At 38.2% G+C, this 26,102-nt stretch overlaps 1 protein-coding gene across 5 annotated transcripts in view; it reads right to left on the bottom strand.

Moving 5' to 3' along the window:
• Positions 1-26,102, bottom strand: part of col12a1a (collagen, type XII, alpha 1a) — a 175,772-nt gene that overhangs the window by 80,541 nt on the left and 69,129 nt on the right. For 4 of the 5 annotated variants that reach the window (XM_056477770.1, XM_056477771.1, XM_056477773.1 and 1 more), the window contains 11 exons: positions 22,564-22,693; positions 22,310-22,446; positions 20,311-20,440; positions 19,231-19,370; positions 16,496-16,628; positions 16,360-16,380; positions 14,471-14,610; positions 10,923-11,052; positions 8,959-9,098; positions 8,419-8,548; positions 3,246-3,388 (listed from right to left, as the gene is read on the bottom strand). In XM_056477770.1, coding sequence (XP_056333745.1) covers positions 3,246-3,388; positions 8,419-8,548; positions 8,959-9,098; positions 10,923-11,052; positions 14,471-14,610; positions 16,360-16,380; positions 16,496-16,628; positions 19,231-19,370; positions 20,311-20,440; positions 22,310-22,446; positions 22,564-22,693 — 1,374 coding nt within the window. The remainder of the gene's footprint in view (positions 1-3,245; positions 3,389-8,418; positions 8,549-8,958; positions 9,099-10,922; positions 11,053-14,470; positions 14,611-16,359; positions 16,381-16,495; positions 16,629-19,230; positions 19,371-20,310; positions 20,441-22,309; positions 22,447-22,563; positions 22,694-26,102) is intronic. The other variant, XM_056477774.1, reaches the window with a different exon arrangement.

Below are 26,102 nucleotides of genomic sequence, written 5' to 3'. Positions count from 1 at the left end.
TTCTTAAATCAAGAAGCCTTTTCTAGACAAGCAAAACATATTGTCTTGTTTTCAGAAATAATATGTCAAAAATAAGTGAGTTTTTCCTTAAAATAAGCAACATCATCTGCCAATGGGGTAAGCAAACTGATATTGTTTTTCCTTCAGGCATAAGATTATTTTGCTTAACCCATTGGCAGATTATTTAGCTTGTTTTAAGGAAAAACTCACTTCATTTTGACATATTATTTCTTAAAATGAGACAATATGTTTTGCTTGTTTAGAAAATGCTTCTTGATTTAAGAATTTTTAGATATTTGGACTACAAAAAAGACAAAAAAATTGAAGTAAGAAACACATTTTTTTTGCAGAGAAGACCTGGAGAACAGTTGAATAGATTGAAAAAAGGTTAAACCTAACTGTTTAACTCTAGATGACTTGTAAAATTAGTCTATTTTCAAGAACTTACTTTAAAGGGCACATAGTTTACCTCTTTTTTATGATTTAATATTAATATTATGGTTCTGAGTGTGCCAGTTTAGGTTCAGTTCAAAACACAATTCAGATTTTTTTATTATAATGTGTTAAAAAGTGTCATGTTGGGGGCGTGTCCACAGTTCGCTGATTTATGGGTGTGTTGCTTCACATGTAAATTAGTTTCGGCTTCCCGCCAACGTAACAAGGGGGCGGGGCCATGAGCTCACCCGCTCTGCGTTTGCAAGAGTCTGACAGGCAGACGGAGAAGGGGCTGGAGTGAGAGGATCACCATTCAGTCGTACATGTACGACTCGGACACAGACCAAGCAGAGAGTACAAAATCATTTGTGTCTTTGTACAGTTTTACAGCCAACTGTGTGCTAGTTTCAAGTGCCGAGCTTGTACACAGAAACTAATAACCACACACACTGAATTAACTTTGACTGAGGCACCGGATGCGCCGCTCGAAGCCGCGACAGAAACATGAAGTGTCCCGAATCGTCGCGCCGCGCATTTTTGAATTCTAAACATAGGTTTCTGCAGCGGTCCGCGGCGCCCAGCCGTCGACTTGAGTGTACCCTGATAGAAACCTATGTTTAGACTTCTAAAACGCATGCTAGTTAAGATCACAGGGAGCTTCTGGGATCGCGAGAAATGCAAACGGCTGAAGTATAAGGTAGACTCAATGAGAAGTACACATGTTTGCAAACCTACCTAAAGATACAACCAATAATTCCGATTAGAGCGATAATGTGGAGAATATTGCTCTTGTGTTGAGCCCAATGAGCCTTGCATCTAAAAATAGAGCTAGCGTGTTCCTTTAGTGATATCGCTTCGACTCACGCTGAAAATGGCGGACGTGAATCAACAAACTGAGGATATGATGACGCGCCTGTCAATCAATATTGGTGGGCGGGGGGACCGCTCTCCTACGTAAAGTTGCGGTCGGTTTGAAAACTGCTCCAATTGGTCTACCGTTTTTTATGTTGTTAAATCGAAAAAAAAAAGCACTGGGTGTGCTTATATCACCCCAATATGACAGTCTATACACCATACATGCACATAAGTCTGTCCAAACAGCTTGAAAAGTAGATTTTTTACCATAGGTGCCCTTTAAAGCTAGTGGATGACTGATTGCACTTCTGTGCTTTGTGGTGTTTCATCATTCCAAAAGAAAAAAGATAAAACAATGTATCTCAAATCAGAGGATACAATTACAGCACTCAAAATGTCCGGGCTAAATCAAGACCTACATCAACTAATTTGGAAAAACTGTCCACGGTAATGGAAAAGATAAGAAATAAGGATTAAAGGGGCAGTTCACCCAAAAATGAAAGCTCTCTCATTATTTACTCAGCCTTCTCCTGTTTCAAACCTTCATGAGTTTCTCCTGTTGAACACAAAAGAAGATATTTTGAAGAATGCTGGAAACCTCTAACCATTGACCTCTATAGTATTTGCTTTTCATTTTATTTTCCTTCGGCTTAGTCTCCATTTCAGAAGTCACCATCGCAGAATAAACCCCCAACTATTCCAGCATATGTTATCCAGCCGCAACCTATTTGCTTTTCCTACTATGGAAGTCAATGGTTACAGGTTTCTGACATTCAAAATGCCTTCTTTTGTGTTCAACAGAAGAAAGAAACTCATAAAGTTTGATTTTTTGGGGGAATCCGTCCCTTTAAGAAATATCTGAACAGTGTTTTCCTCATAAAACAGGGTTCCCACAGCTGCTTTCTTTATGTAAGGGTTTGATGACAATAAAAGTCATTTATGGATTTTCTGAGATTACGCAAAAATCCCTCTTAGTCATTGAAGTTGATGTGAGAATGAGAATCATTTATTTTCTGCAGAATGAACCGCCAACTATTCCAGCATATATTTTATGCAGCGAATGCCCTGGGAAACACCCATAAACACCCTGTGTTTTCTTTTCTCCTGCCAGACGGCCTCGGCTGGAGCAAAACAACTTCTCCCGGATAGCAAGATAAGGAGAAGCTCTGAAATTCCTGATCCCTGTCAAGGACACCTGTTGGACTCTACAGGCTTACCCACACACACACACAGATACACAGCACGACACTTCCTGGCCCCAATCCAACGCCTTCGTATGCTTTCACCCACTGGAGGGGGTAGGCGGGTCTGTGACCAGCGCCTCGATGGCTGCAGGACCTGATGGCTGCCCGCTCTTACCGGACTATATCCACACCCCCTGTTCCCATCCCCTGTGGCAATGTTATGTCTTGTCGGTGTGTTTTTGTGCTAGATTGCTGGGGCTTTTTCTTTCTCCCTGATCTCACATTGCTCTAACTTAAGAGCAAGGTAAGAGGGAGTTTTTTTTGCCTCTCTCTCCTGAATGTATCTTATTTCCTGTTCCACCTCCTGTGACCTGTCTTCCCTGGAGTTGTGATGTCTGTGCACGGTCGGGGGGTTCCATTTACCTGCATTTCGTTGCCTTGTACTTGTACATGTGTGATGACAATAAATTGAATCTAATCTAATCTAATAAAGTCTCACATTCACAGACACACTCATACACCACGGCTAATTTTGTTTACCCAATTCAGTTATACCGCATGTCTTTGGACTGTGGGGGAAACCGGAGCACCTGGAGGAAACCCACTCCAACACAGGGAGAACATGCAAACTCCACACAGAAACACCAACTGGCCCAGCCGGAACTGGAACCAGCGACCTTCTTGCTGTGAGAAAACAGTGCTAACCTCTGAGCCACCGTGCCACCTAAAGACAAATATCAGCTTGCTAGATTGATATTTTGTAGGACTCACCGACTGAGAGGGCCGGATCCCGGAGAGAGGGGCGTAAGCCACGCGGTATTGCTGCACCTGTCCTGAAGCCGGCTCCCAGCGCACGTTCAGGGTGTTTGTGGTGGGATTGTAAACCTGGATGTTCTTGGCAGGGGTCCGGACCACTGTTTCAGACACGAGCAGTAAAAAGGGGACAGTAAAAAGGCCTGAGTGGTAACAGTTTACAACAGATTTAATACGTACAGGTTTAAAGTTTCAATGTCAAACACTACGGAAATAAACACGTCACACATTTGGTTTGGTTCAAATGGTTTTTGAAACTTAAAGGGAGAGTTCAGCCAAACATGTTTGGGTTTCTTTCTTCTGTTGGACACAAAGGAAGATATTCTGAAGAATGTTGAGAAAAAAAACAGACATTTTTATTCCTATTATCAATGCCAATGATAACTTTTCCCCTACATTCTTCAGAATATAAGAAATACATATAAGAAAGAGGGGAGGGGCGGTGAACTATGTTACTTTTGGGTTTATCAAAGGAATTCTGGGAATTATCAGGTTACATTTTGCCTGAAAGACTTTATATTTTGAGCTTTTGTGTGATTTCAGTTGTATTAATTAAAGCAAGACACTACATCACTGTAGAAAACACTGCATTTTAATACATTTGGAGTATTTTGAGTGATATTTCTTTCTTTTTTTATTAATTTAATGAGTCATCTAGAGAAGGGACAGAGTTGGAGTCAGAATTATTAGCCCCCCTTTGAATTTTTTTTGTTTTTTAAGTATTTCCTAAATGATGTTTAACAGAGCAAAGAAATTTTCACAGTATGTCTGATAATATTTTTTCTTCTGGAGAAAGTCTTATTTGTTTTATTTCGGTTAGAATGAAAGCAATCTTTAATTTTTTAAAAAGCATTTATAGGTCAAAATTATTAGCCCCTTTAAGTTATATATTATATATATATAATATGTTTTTCTCTTCTTTTTAATTCTTTTATAACACATTTTATCTGCTTTTATGCTTATTTATTTTATTTTTATTTCTTTTATTTGTTTTTATTTCTCTTATACTTGTTTCTTTTATTCCTGTTTATGTAAAGCACTTTGAATTGCCACTGTGTATGAAATGTGCTATATAAATAAACTTGCCTTGCCTTGCCAATATCCACTGTCTACAGAACAAACCATCGTTATACAATAACTATTTACCCTAACCTGCCTGGTTAACCTAATAAACCTAGTGAAGCCTTTAAATGTCACTTTAAGCGGTATAGAAGTGTCTTGAAAATTGTCTAGTCAAATATTATTTACTGTCATCATGACAAAGATAAAATAAATCAGTTATTAGAAATGAGTTATTAAAACGGTTGTGTTTAGAAATGTGTTGAAAAAACCTAACTAAGGGGGCTAATAATTCGGAGGTGCTAATAATTCTGACTTTAACTGTATATATGTATATATATATATATATATATATATATATATATATATATATATATATATATATATATATATATATATATATATATATATATATATATATATATGTTTGTCACATTTTAAAGTTTCAGATCTCTAAACAAATTTAAGTATTAGTTAACGATAACACAATTAAACAAGCAGTTTTGAAATTAAGGTTTTTATTATCAAGGGGAACCAAAGTAGAAAACAAATTGAATTTCTTGCAATCTCAACATGATGCCAAGCTTTTGAGGATCTTTTGGTCTACTTCACTTTGTCAGGCAGGTCCTATTTAAGGGATTTATTGATTGCGAACAGCTGTGTCTGTAATCAGGTCTGAGTGTGGCTGGAGAAATTGAACTCCGGTGTGATTAACCAGTATTAAATCACGTTTAACTGCTTTTTCACGCAAGGCGATGTAGTTTTGGACATTGTTTTCATTTAATAATAATAACCATCATTTAAAAACTCCATGATGTGTTTACTTGTGTTATTGTTGACTAATATTTAAATTAGTTTGATGATCTGAAACATCATTAATCTTTGACAATCATGAAAATAAAAAAGAAATCAGTAAGGGGCGCAAACTTCTTCACACCACTGTACTGTATATATAATTATAGCTAATATTATTGAACAAATATCTGACCAGTCATAAGGGAAAATTTATGTGGAAATTGAGATTTATACATCATATGAAAGCTGAATAAATAACCTTTCCATTGATTATCAGAACATTATTTGAGCTTCAACTCGTTGAAAATTTGGAATCTAAAGTTTTCAAAAATCTAAATATTGAAAAAATTACTTTAAAAGTTGAGAAAACGCTCATTACTAATAAAAAAAATAAAGTTTTGATACGTTTCAGGAAGGAAATTTACAAAATGTCTTCATGGAACATCACTTTTACTTAATATACTGATCATTTTTGGCTTAAAATAAAAATCTATTGAATCATACAATCATATGCTGTAATATACATGTGCAACATAACATATAGGTCTCATATGTACATATTTGTAAGTCAAATATTTGAAAATAAATATATAAAAATTGACATATTTGAAATGTATGCTGCATACTCTCTAAATGAAAAATCCAAACATGGACTTTGTATATCATATATGTAATTTGCATATCTTGTGATCTATTAGACTTCCATATGGAACTTTTTGAAATCGTATTTTTGTATACTCTAATAATCTTCATTTATTCATAACAACAAATAATCATATTTACCCTATTAGCGGCTTGCTTTAATAGTAACCGTGTACAACTTTCATTAACTGATATAGCTGATCACAGTTTTAAAACAAAACCAATACGTTCATCAATGTGGAAAACCCAGCACAGCAATGATGGGAATGAAACCAGCACTAGTGGAAAAACAATGACGCCAACAACAAAAAACCCTCTTGGTTTGATTGAAAAGAGGAGCATTGAGCAGTAAATAAGGGGGCTTTCATGTCCTTGCACCTCCCTGGGTTTTCCATGTGGTGAGATGGACCAGCATCCCCAGTCATTACAGCCCATAAAGAAGGCTCATTAGGCCCAAACTGGAGTCACATTTATGGGGTTGCCAGCACATCGGCATTCCCCCCTCAGTGATCAATCTAATAAAGCTGACCTAATCTCTGGGCAAAACCTCTTCGACTCTATTTATAGAATCAAAGTACAGCATTTTTAGTAAGCCAGAAAACTGTGGAGTGGGAAAAAGGGGTTTCGGGTTTAGATGATGGATGAGTGCGGGAGCTTTTTAACTTTCCACTGATGCTAAAATAAGACGAGGCTGTGTCTGCGTCTGTGCAGTTCAATTCCGATTTCGGCCTCCAATGGTTATGAAAAAATATTAATCGAGATAAATTGATTATTCCGTCAAAGTCCACATTCATTCCTCCGCAAAGCTCAGTTTAACATAAAAATCAGTGGCTTTTACAGCATGGAACGTGCTTTATTTATTGAAGTGTATTCGATTTATGCACGCTTTTAAAAAAACTTGAACTGTTCTGGTCACCTATCCTTAACACTCATGTATTAAAAAAAAGAGTTCAAAATGAAAAGGCATAAATCAGCTCTTAAAGTGACAGTGTGTTATATTCTTATAGCTTTAATAAGAAACAAATCAAGTTTAATAGGTGAAGATTCTCTTTATTTATTCAATTTTAAAAAATTTTCCAAAATTGAGGACTTTTTGTTAGTTTGTTTTGTACTTTTTAATATATATTAGGGCTTTCAAAGTTAATGCGTTAATAATGCAAATGTATCTGGTGGCTGGTAAGAATGCAGCACCAATTGGAAATGATGGAGAGCGAAAAAGGTACAAAGGGAAGATTATATACATAAAATGTCTGATAGAACTGTCAACAAGAAAAAAGTTATCCACATTTATTGTCGATGTGAATAGCCAAATGCTTCATCATGCTTTGGCCAAGAATTTCCATTTCGGTGCATCCCAATAGAGCATTATGTTTCAGTTTTTTATTGTGGCACTGAAGTCCCTGATATTGTTTTTATGGAGTTTCAAAACACAATAATATATTCATTTAGAACATATAAAATGTGTGCTTAATTCGTTAATCTCAAGTTAACTCATTTGCATACAATTTTTAATTGATTGACACCCCTAATTTAAATATACGTTCATACAACAGTTCTGCCTGGTTGTTGAATCTGATTGGCTAAAAGCCATGTGATATTCTGCAATAACAGCACTTGTACATCCTCTTCACCCTTGTGTATTACTCCGCCCACATATTGTGACAGCAGATCAATAAACTCAATACAGTTTGACAAAAATTGCAGCTGTTGGACAACATAAATGTACTTTTGAGGCTTTTTTAGGCATGAATGTAGTTGTTTAGACTATAACTATGCAGTTTATTTATAAGGATAGTGCCTATTTTAAATATGTAGTGTATATATATATATATATATATATATATATATATATATATATATATATAGTGTATAATGTAAATATTTATAACTTTGGAGATACAGCGCGTCGGCATTCATCAGCCTGTTTTACTGAGCAGAGCAAAGATGGTTGACATTCCACCACAAGATGACAACATAGACCACATAATAAGCCCTTAAAGGAGGAAAAACTCAGCCTAATTTCAATCTACAGCTGATCAAATCATTATAAAACAGGTAAGTGACATAATAAGTCGATCTCTCTCTTTGTATGGTGTAGTGCTGTATTTATACCATAGTAATCTGCTAGTGTTTGCTTTGCTTAGGCTTTTTCAGGGTTAATTATTGTGATATCCCAATTGCAACAGAGAAATACTGGGAAATCTCTGTAGACTGATGGCATTTCATGCTGTTCAGCCTAATAATCTTAAAATGTCAGCAAAATCTCCTGTTTTGTCATCACTTCAGACAATACGCTAGAGAATAGTTTGAATACTAGCTCTAAAGTGACTTTGGTGAATGAGCAACGGTTTCTGCTCTCCTGACGGTCAACAGCAGATGTGAATTAATGCTGGAAGAAAGTAGTTCCTTATACAAAAGGATTTTTGAGGCTCTCCAGGTTTGATTTTCTTTTTTATATACATGATTATGCCATCAAACTGTTGTATAAACACAATATCACACTTGTAGGAGTGCGATATGGATGTATATTGTCACTGATGGGATGCCTCCATATATTAGGGGGTCAATCAATTAAAATGATCCCATAATCGATCATTTATCCCTCAATCAAGCAGGCCTAACTGTATGAACTTACATGTTTTTCCAGTCTCCGACATGCGCTTGCCCTCTCCAGGAGCGTAGACTGGCACCACCGTCACTTTGTACTGAGTGTCAGATTGCAGGTTCTTTAGAACGGTGCTGGTGGTGCTTCCAGGAACCTGGACCTGGGACGATATTAAAATAGCAAAATAAAAGTCTAGTATTTTCTTATACTCAACGTGTTGCTATTTGCTATGGAATTATATTTGTGACAATAAAAAGCCTGCCGCCATGTCAGTTTTGTGCCAAAATAACGAACAAAATTTGCAAAGCATAAACAAAACTTTCAGGAATGAGGATTTGAGAAAAAAAAAAGAAAGAATAAAAGATTAAAGCTCCTCAGGAGAAAATGTAACATTTCTGTGTCATTTTTTACATTTTCGAGTGTTTAGTAATGGAGTATTTTTGATGTTTTCTGGAAAAGTTACACTTATTAATATTAAGCACAATAACTCAAATCCTATTCCCACATAGAAATGTGTTTCGGGTTAAACTGACTGGTCATATAGTAACATAACAGAGCTTCAGGACGTACCATGTCCTCTGCGCCCCCTGCGACAGGCTGGTAGTAGATCCTGTACTGGCGAACGCTTCCCTCCGCCGGCTCCCAGCGCACATTCAGAGTGCTGACCGTGGGGTCGGTGACCTGAAGATTCCGCACACTGCCCAGCGGCACTATGGGAACACATACACAATTAACTCTATTCAGGTCTAATTTATCTCATTAACATACACTAACCGACAACCGTCTTGTCGTTTATCCAACAACAAATAATAACTTGACTTTTAGTGGATCATTCGGTGTCAGAAGTGGCTTTTATGAAAGGCAAAGGCCTCTAGATTACGCTTATTTTACCAAAATAAAATATAATCATCAATGATTTTGAATGATTTTATTAGGACAGTAAGGTCTGACTTCGCTTAGACAGAAGTCTTGTCATTTAACAGAAATAATGTCCAGTATAGAATATAAAGTCATGGTGCAGTGGAAACAGAATGAATATTGTGTCTGACTCCATCATGAGCTTGGAGGACTGCATCCATACATCTCTGCAATGACTCAAGAGTCTTTAGATTCATCCTCAATGTCTCCTCCTTCATCTTACCCCAGACATGCTCAATAATGTTCATGTCTGGTGACTGGGTTGGCCAATACTGGAGTACCTTGACCTTCTTTACTTTCAGGAGCTTTGATGTGGAGGCTGAAGTATGACAAGTAGCGCCATCCTGCTGTAGAACTTGCCCTCTCCTGTGGTTTGTAATGTAATGGGCAGCACAGATGTCTTGATACCTCAGGCAGTTGATGTTGATCATCCACTCTGCAGATCTCTCGCACACCCCCATTCTGAATGTAACCCTAAACCATGATTTCTCCTTCACCAAACTTGACTGATTTCTGTGAGAATCTTGGGTCCATGCGGGTTCCAACAGGTCTTCTGTAGTATTTGTTATGATTGGGATGCCGTCCAACAGATAATTAATTGAAAAAAACCTACCTTCTGCCACTTTTCCAAATCATTAACTAGAAGTCAAATTATTATTTGTTGCTCTTACAACTGGAATCAACGACCAGACTTTTGTCAGGTAGTGTATGTGTCCATAAGAGTACATTACAATTTAAACGTATACATAACTTAAAATCAGAACAAATAAGCTTTCTTTGGTAGGATATTTTAGCCGAGCTACAACTATTTTAAAATCTCATAATCGTTGAAAAAAAATCACCTTTAAAGTCAAAATTTAAGTCTTAGCAATGCACATTATTAATCATTAATTGAGTTTTAATATGTTTACAGTAGGAAATTTAAAATGTCTTCATGAAAAAAGCAATAATGTTGATCCCCACTGTGTTTTTGTGTGTTTTACTGCAAAAAAATATATACTACAAATTAGAGGAACACTTTTTCATAAGTACTCACCCATAGTTTAAACAGTTGAGTTTTACCATTTTTTAAACCATTCAGCCAATCTGAGAACTTTTAGCTTAGCTTAGCATAGATCACTAAATCAGATTAGACCATTAGCATCACACTCAAATAATCCCAACATTTTTTTTGACAGTTTCCCTATTTAAAGGACTCTGGACTCCTGGACTCTTCTGTAATAATCAAAAAACTTAAATAATAAGACAAAATAATATTAAGCATCTGAAAATATTTTGTAACTACATGACTTTGTAATAACGCGCCTGCTGCAGTCATGGTATGCCATCAAAGTTCCTTAGCTAATACGGAAGAATGAGTATAGTTCCTACATCCCAAACTTTTGATTTTCTTTCAGTCTTAGTACATATTGAACCTACAGAAAAATTATCAAAACTCTTTTTTGAATTTTTTGACTGAGATGCGAATGGTCTAACCCGATTCAATGATTTATGCTAAGCTAAGCTAAAAATGCTCCCACCAGATCCGGAAATTGTCTGAATGGATTCTAGAGAGTGGTCAAATGAGCCTGTTTCCCCAAAACAGTGGAACGCTCCAATGCTGTAAAATCACATACATGTCTTTCCTTGGCCAGAAATGTCTCTGGCCTCTCCGCTGGCGTAGACCGCAGCAACAGTGATGGAGTAAGGAGTGTCTGGAGTCAGTTTCTGCAGGACCACTGTGTTTTTCTTTCCTCCGACCTGCGTCTGTGACAAAGAAAATAAAAGATTCCAAAAATAAGCTCTCTTGTTGATCTGTCACCAGTTTATCAAGAACTTACAATTTTGTCATCTTTGTCTTACTTAATAGAACAATTCGCAAATGTTTTATACAATATTCTAGTTTTGCACGAGTCCAATTTGCATCTTTGTATTGAAACATAGCTAATGAATTATTTACATGTCATACGTTATTTACAATTTACTACTAGATACACAAGAGAATTGCAGGAAATAAATAAATAGATTTGCTAAATTATCAGAATTCTGAGGGGGAAAAAGTCTTTGAAACGCTATTTTAAAGCTGTGCGATGTAAAGTCAAACTTGCCAAACAAGTATTAGTCTAAAATTGTACTTAACTCACAATACTGATTTGATTGTTAGAATCAGCTCCATTTTACTGACATTCTCCCCGCCCACTATTGAAAGCCCCGCCCATTAGTGACAGTCTCTTCCTCAGAAGCTTAGACAGCCCTGAGTGAGAAGCAGCCGTTCGTCATTAGAGTTTTCCTCTTTTGTGGAAATTCAATTAAATTCAATTCAATTCAATTCAATTCAATTCAATTCAATTTCTGACATTAGGCTGGATTTTTTAGTGTTTTCAAATCTGTTCTTAAAGGTTCATGAAATTAAAGTTTTTTCTATGTTATTATAAGTATTGCTATTGTTTTTATGATATCTAACAGCCAGTGCGCACCAAAACAGTGACAAAATCCACGTTTAGGGGATGATATGAACATGTAAAGCGTATAGTTTGTCACTTTCGCCTAAATGGATCAACGGTTTTATTCACGTCACCTCATACTTCAGTTTCTCGTCAAATCGTGACCGATCAAATGCTCCCTAGTGTCTGACCAACACAATCTCACGGCAATTCGTAACTTTTTAATTTAGTGGCTAATTCGTATGAATTCGTACGATCCAATTCGTACATTTTCGTACGATTTGCTCATCCCCCAATGACGGTTGGGTTTAGGGGTGGGGTTAGGTGCCACGCCTCCTTTTTAAAATCGTACAATTTTGTACGACTGAACTCGTACGAATTAGCCACTAAACTGACAAAACGTAAAATACTTACGTTTTCTCGTGAGATCAGGCTGGTATTTACTAACATGAACCAATGATGAGCATTATTTGTACAGCACAGTGCTTGTTAAAATTAGTCAATGCACTGAGTTAATGAACTAACTTTATTTCTATTAACTTTCACTAACAAACATGAATAAACACTGTAATAAATTAATTGTTCTTTATTTGTTCACGTTAGTAAATACATTTACTATCACTAAATAATACAACCTTATTGTAAACTTTTTCGCTATTTATTTCACTGTTTTGGGAGCATACTTGCGTCAGTCACAGATAAAGCTTTCATAAACCCAGAATATTCCTTTAGATAATCTTAGCCAATCCTCAGCACATCACAAATACGACTGCAGATAGGACTGTTTTTCAGTGAAGCGAAACACTGTGCAGTTTTATGCTGTTATTCCTGTCGCCAGCGTAAATCTGCCTTCTAGATGAGGAAAACAGAGGCTGGAAGAGTCGCTGTGATGACTTTAGGACAGAAAAACAACACCTCTGTGCACATACCAGGAGAACATGGAAAATAATAAGATGATGGTGGATCTTGCAGGCGAAAACAACCTCAAAGCAGCTGGATTGACAGTAGTTTTGGGAAAAGTGGGAATCTAGGAGAGCAGCTAAAGCTTTACTCTCCATTCATTCGTTCCTGTTTGAGTTATTAGTTGTTAAGAAGATATTTTGAAGAAAGCTGGAAACCTCTAGCCATCGACCTTCATACTTTTCCGCTCTGCTGGATTGACGGTGGTTTTAGGGAAAAGTGTGAGTCTGATAGAGCGGCTAAACCTGAAGAGTCACATGCCACGTCACCTGTACTCCACAAAGCTGTGTTTATTCCATTAAATATACTGAATTATTGGGGTACAACGTGACTATAGTTTTCTCTCAGAGTATATTAAATTGCAGTCTATTCCATTTGATCTTATTTTTATTATTATTATTTTTAAAAGAGTTGAAATTGATTAAAGGGAGAGTGCGTTTATCATTTACACTCACCGGCCACTTTATTAGGTACAGCTGTCAAACTGCTCATTAACGCAAATTTCTAATCCGCCAGTCACACGGAAGCAACTCAATGCATTTAGGCATGTAGGCATGGTCAAGACGATCTGCTGCAGTACAAACCGAGTATCAGAATGGGGAAAAAAGGTGATTTAAGGGACTTTGAGCATAGCATGGTACTGTGGTGGCAGTTCTGTGGGCGCAAATGCCTTGTTGATGCCAGAGGTCAGAAGAGAATGGCCAGACTGGTTCCAACTGATAGAAAGGCAACAGTAACTCAAATAAGCACTCGTTACAACCGAGGTCTGCAGAAGAGCATCTCTGAGTGCACAACACGTCCAACCTTGAGGCAGATGGGCTACAGCTGCAGAAGACCACACCGGGTGCCACTCCTGTCAGCTAAGAACAGGAAACTGAGGCTACAATTCACACAGGCTCACCAAAACTAGACAATAGAAGATTGGAGAAATGTTGCCTGGTCTGATGAGTCTCAATTTCTGCTGCCACATTCGGATGGTCTGGTCAGAATTTGGTGTCAACTACATGAAAGCATGGATCTATCCTGCCTTGTATCAACGGTTCAGGCTGGTGGTGGTGGTGTAATGGTGTGGGGGATGTTTTCTTGGCACACTTTGTGTCCATTAGTACCAATTGAGCATCGTGTTAACGCCACAGCCTACCTGAGTATTGTTTCAGACCATGTCCATCCCTTTATGATCACAGTGTACCCATCTTCTCAAGGCTTCTTGCTATCATGTCAATATGGACCAAAATCTCTGAGGAATGTTTCCAGTACCTCCACCAGTTTAATCTACACCATGAAGGATTAAAGCAGTTCTGAAGGCAAAATAGGGTCCAACTCGGTACTAGTAAGGTGTACCTAATAAAGTGGCCAGTGAGTGTACGTGTTCCTGTTTGAGCTATTAGTTGTTAAGAAGATATTTTGAAGAAAACAGCAAACCTTTAGCCATTGATGTCCATATTTTACTACTATGAAACTCAATGTTTACAGGTTTTCAGCTTTCTATAAAATATCTTCTTTTGTGTTCAACAGAAGAAAGAAACTCATAAAGGTTTATAACCACTTGAGGGTGAGTAAATAAGTACTTTTTCATTTTTACTGGTATTTTATTAAATTATAAAAGTCTTTTCTATGACTATTAATTACTTTAAAGTTAATCATTACAGCTCAGATGTCTAATCAATCTTATTCTGTGGCTGAATGTACTTTATCCCTTATATAAGACATGAGCTGTTATTGTTTTTATTTCATTTATTGTAATACTGTCAAGATAATATGAATATTAAAATGTTATTTACCGATTGTGACCGTCCTCCAGTTAACGGTACGTAGGTGATTTTGTAGTTCTGCACTCGTCCAGGAGCATGGTCCCATTTGGCCGTGAGGGAGGTTGTGGTCTCATCGAACACCTGGAGGTTTTGAGGAGGACCACTAGGAGCTGCAGGACAAAAAAGAAATTAATATATCAGTCTTTTATTCTAATAAATCCTTGTATTTAAAAGTATTAAAGTTTTTGTCTTGTTTCTAGTCCAACATCTATAAACTCTTAAATCAAGTATAACATAAGGCACCTTGATGTCAAAATAACATCAAATTGACATCTATCATTAGTGTGAAACAACACATCAGGAGTCAATGTGTTTTTTATGCCTGTCACGATCACCAGCTAACTAGCCTGAGCAGATCGCTGGAGAACTACAACATACCACTTTATTGAACTACAACTCCCAGAAGGTTTTGCACACACACACCAGTTCCTGATTCCCCCTGATTACACACACACAGCTGGAGGCACATGATCGACTGTTTAAATTTAAAGTGTTCTTGTTTAGCCTTGCCGTGTTTTTGACCCTTGCCTTGTTTATTGTTTTTCTGTTGTCTTGCCGACCAGTCACCTGTACGTGCTTTTGGATTTTCTGCATGATCCTGTTTGTCCTGTCTTGACCATTGCCTATCTTACAATTCTGTTTAATAAAGCTGCACGTGGAATCTCATCTCCGTTGTCCCCGACTCATTACAATGCCAATGTTAGATGGCGATTTGACATTTTGACATCAAGGTAGTGAAATTGATTCCTTTTTTTGACATGTTTTTTGACACGAGTCGTCAAAATTAGGCAAGTTTTACCCCAAAAGAAGCAAAATAATCTAGCAATGGGTTAAGTAAATTAATTTTATTTCAAACCAAAAATAAGATTGTTTTACTTACCCCATTGGCAGATTATTTGCTTGTTTTAAAGGTGATCTATTATACCCGTTTTTACAAGATTTAAAATAAGTTTCAGCTCAAATAATTATCTATAACTCTTTGAAACCAACCCTATTTAGGCTTTGATCCAAATTGTGGCATTTTGGTGACTGTCACTTTAAATTCACATGAGAATTAAAGACTTTCAGATTTAATTAGACTTAATTAAAGACTAACTTAAAGATTTGATGCTTTCAGTCCTTTTTTCAGAAGTGGGCGGATTTACAAACGCCTATGTGGCAGATTAAACACAGAACTAACATTATTCATTCATTCATTTTTCTTTTGGCTTAGTCGCTTTATTCATCAAGAATCACCACAGCAGAATGAACCGCCAACTTATCCAGCATATGTTTTACACAGCGGATTCCCTTCCAACTGCAGCCCTCTAATAGGAAACATCCATACACATTCACACATACACTACAGCCAATTTAGTTCATTCAATTCCCCTATAGCACATGTGTATGGACTGTGGGGTAAACTGGAGCACCCGGAGGAATGCAACATGCAAACTCCATACAGAAACGCCAACTGGCCCAGTCAGGACTCAAACCAGCGACCTTCTTGCTGTGAGGTGACAATGCTAACCACTGAGCCACAATGCCACGCCAGAACTAACGTTATCTCTGTGGAAAACCTGAAAATGTCAAGAGAATATCCTGAAACTCTACATTTATAATCCTCTTAGTCACTGACATTATCTTCAGCATGTACAGAGTGAAAACTCTAATGGCTGCTTCTCACTCAGGGCTGTTTATGCTAATGAGGGAGAAAGGTCCCCTTTAAGGAACTTTGATTTATTTTATTTATTACTTATTTCTGAAAACAAAACAATATTTCATACGTGTCTAGAAAATGCTTCTTGATTTAAGAATCTTCAAATATTTGGACTAGACACAAGACAGAAACTCCATGAAATTCATTTCTTTGCACTCACGTGGTGTAGCAAGCTTGGCCACTGCAGTCACAGGGATACAGATAGACGACAGAGGGAGAGAAAGTTTGTCAAATTCTGCCTTATTGATTAGGAAAGGACTAAATGAGAGCATTATTTGTACAGTGTAGTTTCTTACGTGTGCGTTCGGTGCCCAGCAGATCCTCGCTCTCAGACTCATCTGGGTAAATGGCAGTGACAGAAACATCATAAGGTGTGTCTGGCTCCAGGTCCACCAAGTCATATGTAGTGTCTTCACTACTCAGGATATCCTGAAGAAGAGATACATGAATTAAAACACACTGTTTGCGTCAATCAAACATCCACCTCACAGCCAAATGTTACCATATACCAGTATTGAGATACACACATGTGAGTTACCATTGCTAGATATTAACAAACACAGACTGAGATGCGTTTCCCAAACAATGACAGTACTTGCGGCTGAACTTAGCACGATGTATCGATTGGGAAAAGAACGACTTAGTGAGAAATGTTTCCCAAAACTGCAGTTGCTTTTTAGTCGCAGATCCATCGTTTGAACCACATTAGTTATAACGTAAAACGTCAATTATGACGCTCTAAATTGGGCGGAGTAACTTCAAATACTTCCATAGCAAATTACACCTAAAAGAGATGACTTAAATATTAGTTTTTAAATCATTCCAAGTTTAAATGCTGGAATGTTCGAAAGGTATAGGGCTTAGGGGCGATAACTGGCAATAGAACACAACCAACACACTATGCTTCTAACTACAGATCTAGAGGTGTAGTTGTCAATGTAAAAGTTTGCAACGCAATTTGCAAATGTTCGTTGGAACAACGGATTTGGGAAACGCCAAATCAACAAACTATGTTTGTAATGACGGAACTTGCGACCTTAGTGTGCTAACTATAGCTTTCGAAAAACGCATTGCTTATCAGTTCACTCAAAGATGAAAATCCTGTCATTTATGGCCCGTTTCCACTGAGTGGTACGGTACGGTACGGTTCGGTACTTTTTTATGGCCGTTTTTACTGTCAAAAGGCGTACCGAACAGAACCGTACCATACCACTTCTTCGGGACCCTTTCGAAAGGGTACCAAACATGAAAAAGGGTACCAAAATGCGGAGCTAGATGCACAGCTGAACGCTATTGGTTTACAGAGATTTGTCATTCGCTTACGCAACAAGCCAGAATGAAAAAACCCGCCATGTTTAAAATACACAGCGAGAGATTACAGGGCAATTATATATACAAATAATAACAAGCCATGGTCAACCCGGGTTCAAACAATCCTTGTCGTCGTCTTGATGAACACCCACAAAGCCAAAAAGAAGAGAAGATTTACCCTGTGCCCCTTAGTGTTTTATGAGCCAGTCTGAAGAGCGAGCGGTTTCGGTTTTTTGCTTGCGCTCACCGCACGTCTATATTTGAAATAACAAACTTCTTGAGCTGATGATAATAACCTGCGCTTGATTATTGACGTGCTTTTGAAACCCGATCCTGTCAGAAACTGACAAACGCGAGAGTGAAGCGTGAAAAAACAAAGGAGAAGTCGGAAAAAAGGAGCACATTATTTTTTCAGCAAACGTGAACAAAATGCCATGTATAACTGACTTATTATCTTCACATTTTGGACTAATATGAACCGGGAATGACGGAATTACTGTCTAACAGAGGCTACATGTGCTGCTGAAGATTACAGACACAGATAAGAGGTTTACACTGACTGTGGGCTATATTTTGTGCTGTTTTTGAACCTAAATAAGGACTAAATGTCTGCTATGTGTAGTTCTTTTGTAGTTGGTAACATATCGGAGACTGTAAGGGTCTGTATGTGTTCATATATGTTGCATTTATTTATTTATTTTATATAATTGCAGACATTACAATAGACTATTTCGCACTGTCATTGATCTGCATTTATAATCAGCTCATGTTCATAGAAAAGTTCATAATAAACATTTATACAGAAGTATTTATGTGTATAAAGCATCTGTTTTGTGAGAAGCGCTTCTCATGTGATATGTAAGCGACCCGTACAGCTTTAGCAAAAATAACGTCGACTGAAACTTTCTGTCATACACCACGCCCACCAAAAGGGTACCCATGGTAGAGAAAACGCAAGCCTGATAAAGGTGACCCGAACCGAGCCGAACCATACCATACCAGTCAGTGGAAACGAGCTATTACTCATCTTCTACTTGTTCCAAACCTGTTTAAGTTTCTTTCTTCTGTTGAACACAATGGAAGAACATCTACGTTCACTTCTATGAACTTCTATGTTAAGCTACTTTGATACAATCTACATTGTAAAATCGCAATAGAAATAAACATGAATTTAATTGGAATTGGAAGACATGCTAGAATGCTGGGAATGTTGAAGAATGCTGGGAAAAAAGCAGCCGTTGACTTCCTTACTATCTTTTATTCCTACTATTCATGACAATTCTGTAGAATTCTGTAGATTCTGTAGAACATCTTGTTTTGTGTTCATTTAGAGCAGGGGTCACCAAACTTGTTCCTGAAGGGCCGGTGTCCTGCAGATTTTAGCTCCAACCCTAATCAAACACACCTGAACAAGCTAATCAAGGTCTTACTAGGTATACTTGAAACATCCAGGCAGGTGTGTTGAGGCAAGTTGGAACGAAACCCTGCAGGGACACCGGCCCTTCTGGACCGAGATTGGTGACCCCTGATTTAGAGTAACTTGTGTGTATCTTTCTTTTTTGGGTGAATTGTCCCTTAAACATTTAAGTTTATACCACCTATAAATCTAACATTTAGGATTTATCTGGAAATATATTGTTAATTAATTTATTGGGGATTACATTAAAAGTCGAGTTCTTAGCATGTCTTAGTGAATCAGACCTGAGGTTCAGTCTCTTACATTTTGAAACTCAGTAGTTCCTTTCTTTTTCCAGCCAATGCGGTAGAGGGAGACGTCAGGAGCGCCGTGCTCCCAGTGAGCCCTAAAACTGGTCTGGGTCACCATCGAGAACCTCAAGTTCTGCGGGGCAGGAACCACATCTAGAAGAGAAATTGATTTACAAATTCATCAAACATGTAAAAATCCGAAGCTTATCAAAATCAAAGTCCGCTTTATAGTCAAATGTTTCACATGTACAGACATGCAGAGAAATAAAATGACGTTACACTCAGACCCTGGGTGCATACACATGATAAAAACACCACAAGATGAATGTAAATATACTATAAATACAAACAGGGGCGTTGTGGACATTTTAAAAGTGGGGGGGGGGGCATCTGTATGAGATCATACGTTCATATTATTATTATTAATCACCTGTTTCTAAATGGTCTGTCTCTAAAAGTGAGGGGGGCGGATCCCCCTTGTCCCCCCCGGTTGCTACACCCCTGAATACAAATAATTGAGTACAGCCTATAGCCTATTTAGATTTTTATCCATTTCTCAATGATAATAGATCATAAATAATGGTGCATTTGAACAAAACAGATTTATTCAATGGATATATTTATTAAAATACTATTTTAGTCACCTAACATCTTTAGAAATAGAAAGATAATACAATTAAATTCAACCAAAATATTGGGAAAAATATTTTAATAGATTTTTACACAGAATATACATAAAATATTTTATACATTTTTTGTTTCTCTATTAATTTTTTCCTAACATATAAATTTGGCTGTACTAATTTTGGACCATTAGCTGGATTAGCTCCAGATTTGGCTTCAACACTGACTGATTTAATGTATATGCACAAATATAAAATTGTAAAGCTTCCTATAGACAACATTAATTTAAAATGAGAGATTTGTGAAGGGTGTACTCATATATGTTGAGCACTGTATGTACAAATAAAGGCACATAGCAAGTGAAGATGGCAATGCAACGAAACTTTGATTGTTAAAGAGCTATTTTTACAGTAAATAATAATAATAATATGAGGTAGTTATTGTCAATGGAAGAGTTGAGGAAGATTACCTGTAATGGCCTGGTTGAGCATGGGGTTTCCAGTGCCGGAATCATAAACCGGAGTCACAGCCACATCATATTCGGTCTGGGAGATGAGATTATCCAGGCCTCTAGATGTTTCGTCTCCATCAACTTCAAGCTGAATTCAACACACAGAAACATGAGGTCAACGTTTGGCCGGTTAATGTTAGCAGATAGCACGAAGGGTAGATTACTTATAAAAGATGATCAGTTACTGATTCCAAATTATATGATGTAAAATGTATTCAGCATCATAGCCTATCAGATCAATGGTTTCTGTAACATAATATTGACCTTATTCTTGATGCATGAGTGGGTGCAGCCATTGGACTCTTTTTGGCTCGAGACTTCCAACCTCATTCACCTCCATTGATTTTTAGATGGTAAAAACAGCTCGTTGTGCTGCTCGATGTTGCAAACTGATTATTTCTTATTACATTATTCTACTTTTTGTGTACAGTTTGAAGAAGTTCAAGAAAGTCGCTCTTCATTTGCATAAAGTTAAAGGATTCTCAAACTTTGCTGCGTCACTCGACACCCCACCTGGTCACCAACAGTCTCTGTCACTCAGTCGCTCACTCTCCGTTGAAATGAACGGTTAGCTTGTCGCTTTGCACACTGTACAGTACCATTCAAGTAGCAAATAGAAAACAATGTAAAAATGTGGCATGCTGCGTCTCGTACAGATCTCGTTTCAGAAACTGTTCTTCTCTCTCAGCCACCATTTATTTTGTGTAGCGGTACACCTGAGCAGCATGACACATTCACAACCCCACCTACTGCAGAATAGGGCTGTCGTAAGGTTTGAAAACCCTACCAAAATCCTTTTTGAAGTCAATTGAAGCGCAAAGGAACTTTCTTTGAAGGATATCAGAACCTTTAAAAACTCAATGAACTGCTCTCTCTCTCTCAAGGAATTATAGATCTCTTCTGGCAACACTCAGAGTTTGGTTAGCCAACAAGTTAATAAATGATAGAGAGAAGCTGATAATCAGAGGAACAATAGAGTCTCGAATAGCACTTTGAGGTCCTGCAGAATTAGAGCTTATCTTTGATCTAGAGGAATCTCATCTTCATCTGTAGGTAACAGGAGCTGCCGCCATCTGTCGGCCTTCTCAGACGTCCATCCACCTGGGTCCACATTCATGTGCGTGTTTGTTTCATCCTTTCATCCCACAGCAAAGAGTTATGAGCAGAACTGAGTCGTGATTAATGCCTCAGGATGTGGAGCAGCGCTCAGGCCAAAACTGCCACTGAGAGTTTAACAAAAAAATCATAGGAAAAAAAAAATCACACCCATAAAATATGTATCCCAAAGCTCTGGATTGCTGCGTGCCACTCAAAACTCCATCTTTTTTTTTTTTTGGTTGGTCTGTTATCGCAATCTTTGGATGGATGATCGCCGTAACCGAAGCTCTGGAGAGCAGCTGTACTCTCTCGGCAGCTGCCGTCTCCACTGACTTGTGTAACGTAATTGCTGATATGTTAAAAGGTCCCAAATCCATCAACATCTTGGTTGTCTGCCTGGACGCATTGTGTAAACAGACAGGAATCTTTCCTCAGGAAGGCTTCTGCTGTGACCCAGGAAGGCTTTGGGTATTTGAAAACAAGACTGTTGTTCAACAGATGATAAGCTGTTCACACAATTAATCTCAAGCGCAGCGCTACTCAACACGTGGACGATATCGCGTGTGTATGTGTGGGTCTTTTTTAGTCTTGGAAGTGGTGATATTAGAGTGGAACTGCATGGAACTTTTTTTTTAAAGCACACTAGTGTCTAATGGTAAAAATCTAAACTGTGAAATGACTATAAAAGAATTTTATCAACTTAACATTTCAAATAATAAACGTTTTAATCAAATCAAAGTGTTTTAAAACAATAAACTTCACCGAAATCTAATGCTGGGTTCATGGCAAAAGTATTCACGCAAGTAAAATGTCAATATGACCCATGATCTGTGAGTTTGTATTGTGTTTGCGGTCTAACCTCTTTTGCCTCTCCCTCTTCTGGCTTGTAAGTGATGATGTATTTTCGAACGGCGCCGGGCGCAGCGTCCCAGTCCAGCTGCATGGTGCTGTGGGTCACATCGGTGATCCTCAACTCACCAGACGGAGGAAGAGGCACTAAGGAGAGGGCAGAGACGCAGGAGAAAAAAAACAAAACAAAAAACAGACAAAATGAGAGTCTGACAGGCGAGCAGAACACCCTGCTGAGGGGAAGAAAACCCTAGTGCCACCTACGGGTCACCCCTTGATCAATCAGAGGTTCACTGGCGTAATCGCCGTGCAGGGCGAAGAGCGAAACACTGTAGGCCGTGTTGGGAAGAAGTTTCTTCAGCTGGACGTCCGTGACCGATCCTTTCACTCGCATCTGTGAAGGTCAACCACACCACACATGAAAGGGAGGCTGCACTTGGACATTTGATGGAACAAATCACTTTGCTGCCCTGTTGGAAAGACCAGATCTGATTGGGCCAGCACGAGTTTATGAAACTGTTAATGTCGATGCATTGAGGCTTGTGAGCAAAAATATCCCAAGGATGGGCTCACAGGCATTTTTAAAGACAATGTTACAATGTTTTGGATAAGAATTTCCCTACGGCTTCAACAGCCAGTAGATTACACATGGCTGCAATAGCCCAATGATTATAATGGATTTGATCTTTACTTTGGCAAAACTCAATCAATCATCAATATATAACTGTCAATCATCAATATATGATCATCAATATTAAAAATTTCCATCACAGGTTAAACCATACATGCTGTTTTCCTGGTAGTTTCCTGTATTTCATACCCATCCCCTGTTTTGTTATGTCTCCCGGAAAACTCCGGAGAATTCGTCTCAATTTCATCTACCGTTCACATAACTGCATTTCATAGGAAAGTTCAAATGAGGTGAAAAACATCCTGTGTAAACTAGAGCAAGTGACGCAATGCTCTGCGATCGGAACGAACCCAACATTACAATAATGTAAGTCATGCGTATTTATATAGTGCATTTATTATGTATGGCCATACACTCAAAGCGCTTCACAATCATGAGAAGGGTCTCTACACACCACCACCAGTGTGCAGTATCCACTTGGATGATATGACGGCAGCCAAAGGACAACGGCGCCAGTGCGCTCACCACACACCAGCTAAAAGGGGAGTGGAGAGACAGTGATAGAGCTTATTCAGTGGATGGGGATGATTGGGAGGCCATGATGGGTAAGAGAGGGAATTTGGCAAGGACATTGGTGTTACACTCCTACTCTTTATAAAAAGTGCCATGGGATGACCACAGAGAGTCAGGACCTCAGTTTAACGTCTCATCCGACAGATGGTGCTCGCTGACAGTATAGTGTCTTCTTCACTTTAGTAGGGCATTAGGAATCCCACAGACTGCAGGTCGAGCACCCCCCTGCTGGCCTAACTAACACTACATCCAACAGTACCCTAGTTTTCCTATGTGGTCTCCCAGCCTGATCTCACGAGAAAACGTAAGTATTTTACGTTTTGTCAGTTTAGTGGCTAATTCGTACGAACTCATACGAGTTCAGTCGTACGAAATTGTACGATTTTAAAAAGGAGGCGTGGCACCTAACCCCACCCCTAAACCCAACCGTCATTGGGGGATGAGCAAATCGTACTAAATTGTACGAATTCGATCGTACGAATTCATACTAATTAGCAAAAAGTAACGAATTGCCGTGAGATTGTGTTGGATCCCACATCCAGGTACTGGCCAGGCCCAGCCCTGCTTAGCTTCAGTGAGTAACCAATCTTGGGCTGCAGGGTGATATGGCTGTGGCTGATAATGCTGTATCGGCCAATCAGAAAGGAGAAAAGTCACAAGGCAAAAACACTGTCACCCTGACCATTTTACGTGGAGTTTCAGAAAATTATCACTCTAGCTGAGGTTTAGTTTTCAGTCAGCGTATACTGCGTTTTCATGTTGACGAATGGCATACCTGCCAACATTTGACTCTGAAAATCCTGGAGCCGGGGGGATGGCGGGTGTGTGTGTGGGGGGTGGGGTGTTCGGGGGTTGAGGCAGAGACCGAAGGGTGGGGATATGTAGGTGCCGTGCAGAGAGTGGCATGCTGGAAATTATAAAAAGTGGGGGGTGGGGGCACCCGGTTTCACAGCCAGCCGCCCGCTGCGATCGGACATTACACTGATGTCGGCGATCCTGGGGTGTTACAGACTGTACCAAAAATTTGAGGAGCGGGGGGTGGGGGGGTGGGGGGGTTAAATTCCAGGAGTTTTCCATGAGACAGAACAAAACGGGAGATGGGTCTGAAATATGGGATACTTGGCAAGTAAACGCCAGTTTTGAAAATACCCATGTTCGTGTGGACAGGGCCTAAAACCTGCCACCATAAATGACAAAATACAAATAGTAAAATTTTGAAAACAAACAAAAAATACACTCTAAAATTCTAAATATAAAAAAATAAAATATTAATGTTATAAAAATAATACTCAAAATAAGTTTGGGTTTATATTATAAGTTCCATTTGTAGCAAAGATGATTGAAATGCTGAATCTCAAAACACAACATGTGCTGGTCTTTTCAGCAGGGCAGCTTTAGCATAAATATTTCTGAATCCTTTATACAACTTCTGATTTCAGTCTAGACTGAGATATTTTCTCACATATGCTTTCTTTCTAATGGAAATAATGGAGGAGCCATTTTAAACATCTGCGCTCTCAGACGGGCCCTGTGGACATCAGATTCTCACCAGGACTGACGGCGAGACCTCTGGATCTTCCCACGTATGTGAAATACTTGAAAGAGAAACTGAGCTAACAAGCCCCAAAGCGCTAATGAGCTGCTATTTTCCAAAAGCTGCAATATAAAGGACGTTTCCGAAGGCATTCGATGTAAACCCACCACCTGCGGTCTCTACTGCATCTCCAAAAACGCTTTCCATTTCCTCTTTCTGCTACAGTATGTCATAGTTGCTGACAGATTTGAGCTCCACAACACCGCTGGGTTTCCATGAGAACATTTTGTCTGCTGCTTTAAAGGCCAATATTTTGTCATTTACAGTATTTATTATATAGGATATTCTGCAATGCAAAAATGTTCTGACTTTACAACTTCAGCTTGATTTCCAGTACAAACAAATGTGTAAATTAAGATATGTTTAGTTGAGAAACAAAATGACTTCAGAATTTATTAGAGTTTATGTTCATCATAGAAAATAATCCATTTTTAGATCCCTTTAGGAGATTTTTTTAGAAACAATTTATTATGTGACCTACAGTATGTCATTTACTTCTAAACGTATCTTGCTCTAAAATATATAGACATTCGTGTTTGAGCAACCATTTGTTTTTTAATTGTTACATTTTATTACAATTTTATTGTGCAATTATGAGCTTTTTTCTCACATTTTCAAGCTATAAAATAGCAATTGTGTTTTCTGGCCCTATCATAAACCTCCCGCAATAAGGTGCGAGACATGTATGGTGCAATTTTTTGATATTTTCAGACCAGTGCAGCTGTAATTTTCATGTTTTGCACCACATTGTTTAAACAGCAAATCCAATTGCGCCACTTTGTGGACTCATGGCTGTGCTGCTTTTTTAGTGCATTCATAGCAATTTGCATTTGTATAATGTTATTTTTATTAGCAGTATTATTTATTATATGCATATTTATGGTTGTTTTAATAAAAACAAGTTTAGATTTGTCCACCTGTCTGGTTTTGGAGACGTTTGCATCATCATAAGGGGCATAAGAATAGCACATGTGTTTGGATATAACTCATTTTTCATCATAATTC

Source organism: Danio aesculapii, chromosome 17 (assembly GCF_903798145.1).
Source record: "Danio aesculapii chromosome 17, fDanAes4.1, whole genome shotgun sequence".
Lineage (NCBI taxonomy): Eukaryota > Metazoa > Chordata > Actinopteri > Cypriniformes > Danionidae > Danio > Danio aesculapii.
Note: the sequence above shows the minus strand (reverse complement) of the source record. Positions and strands in the feature narration are given on the sequence as shown.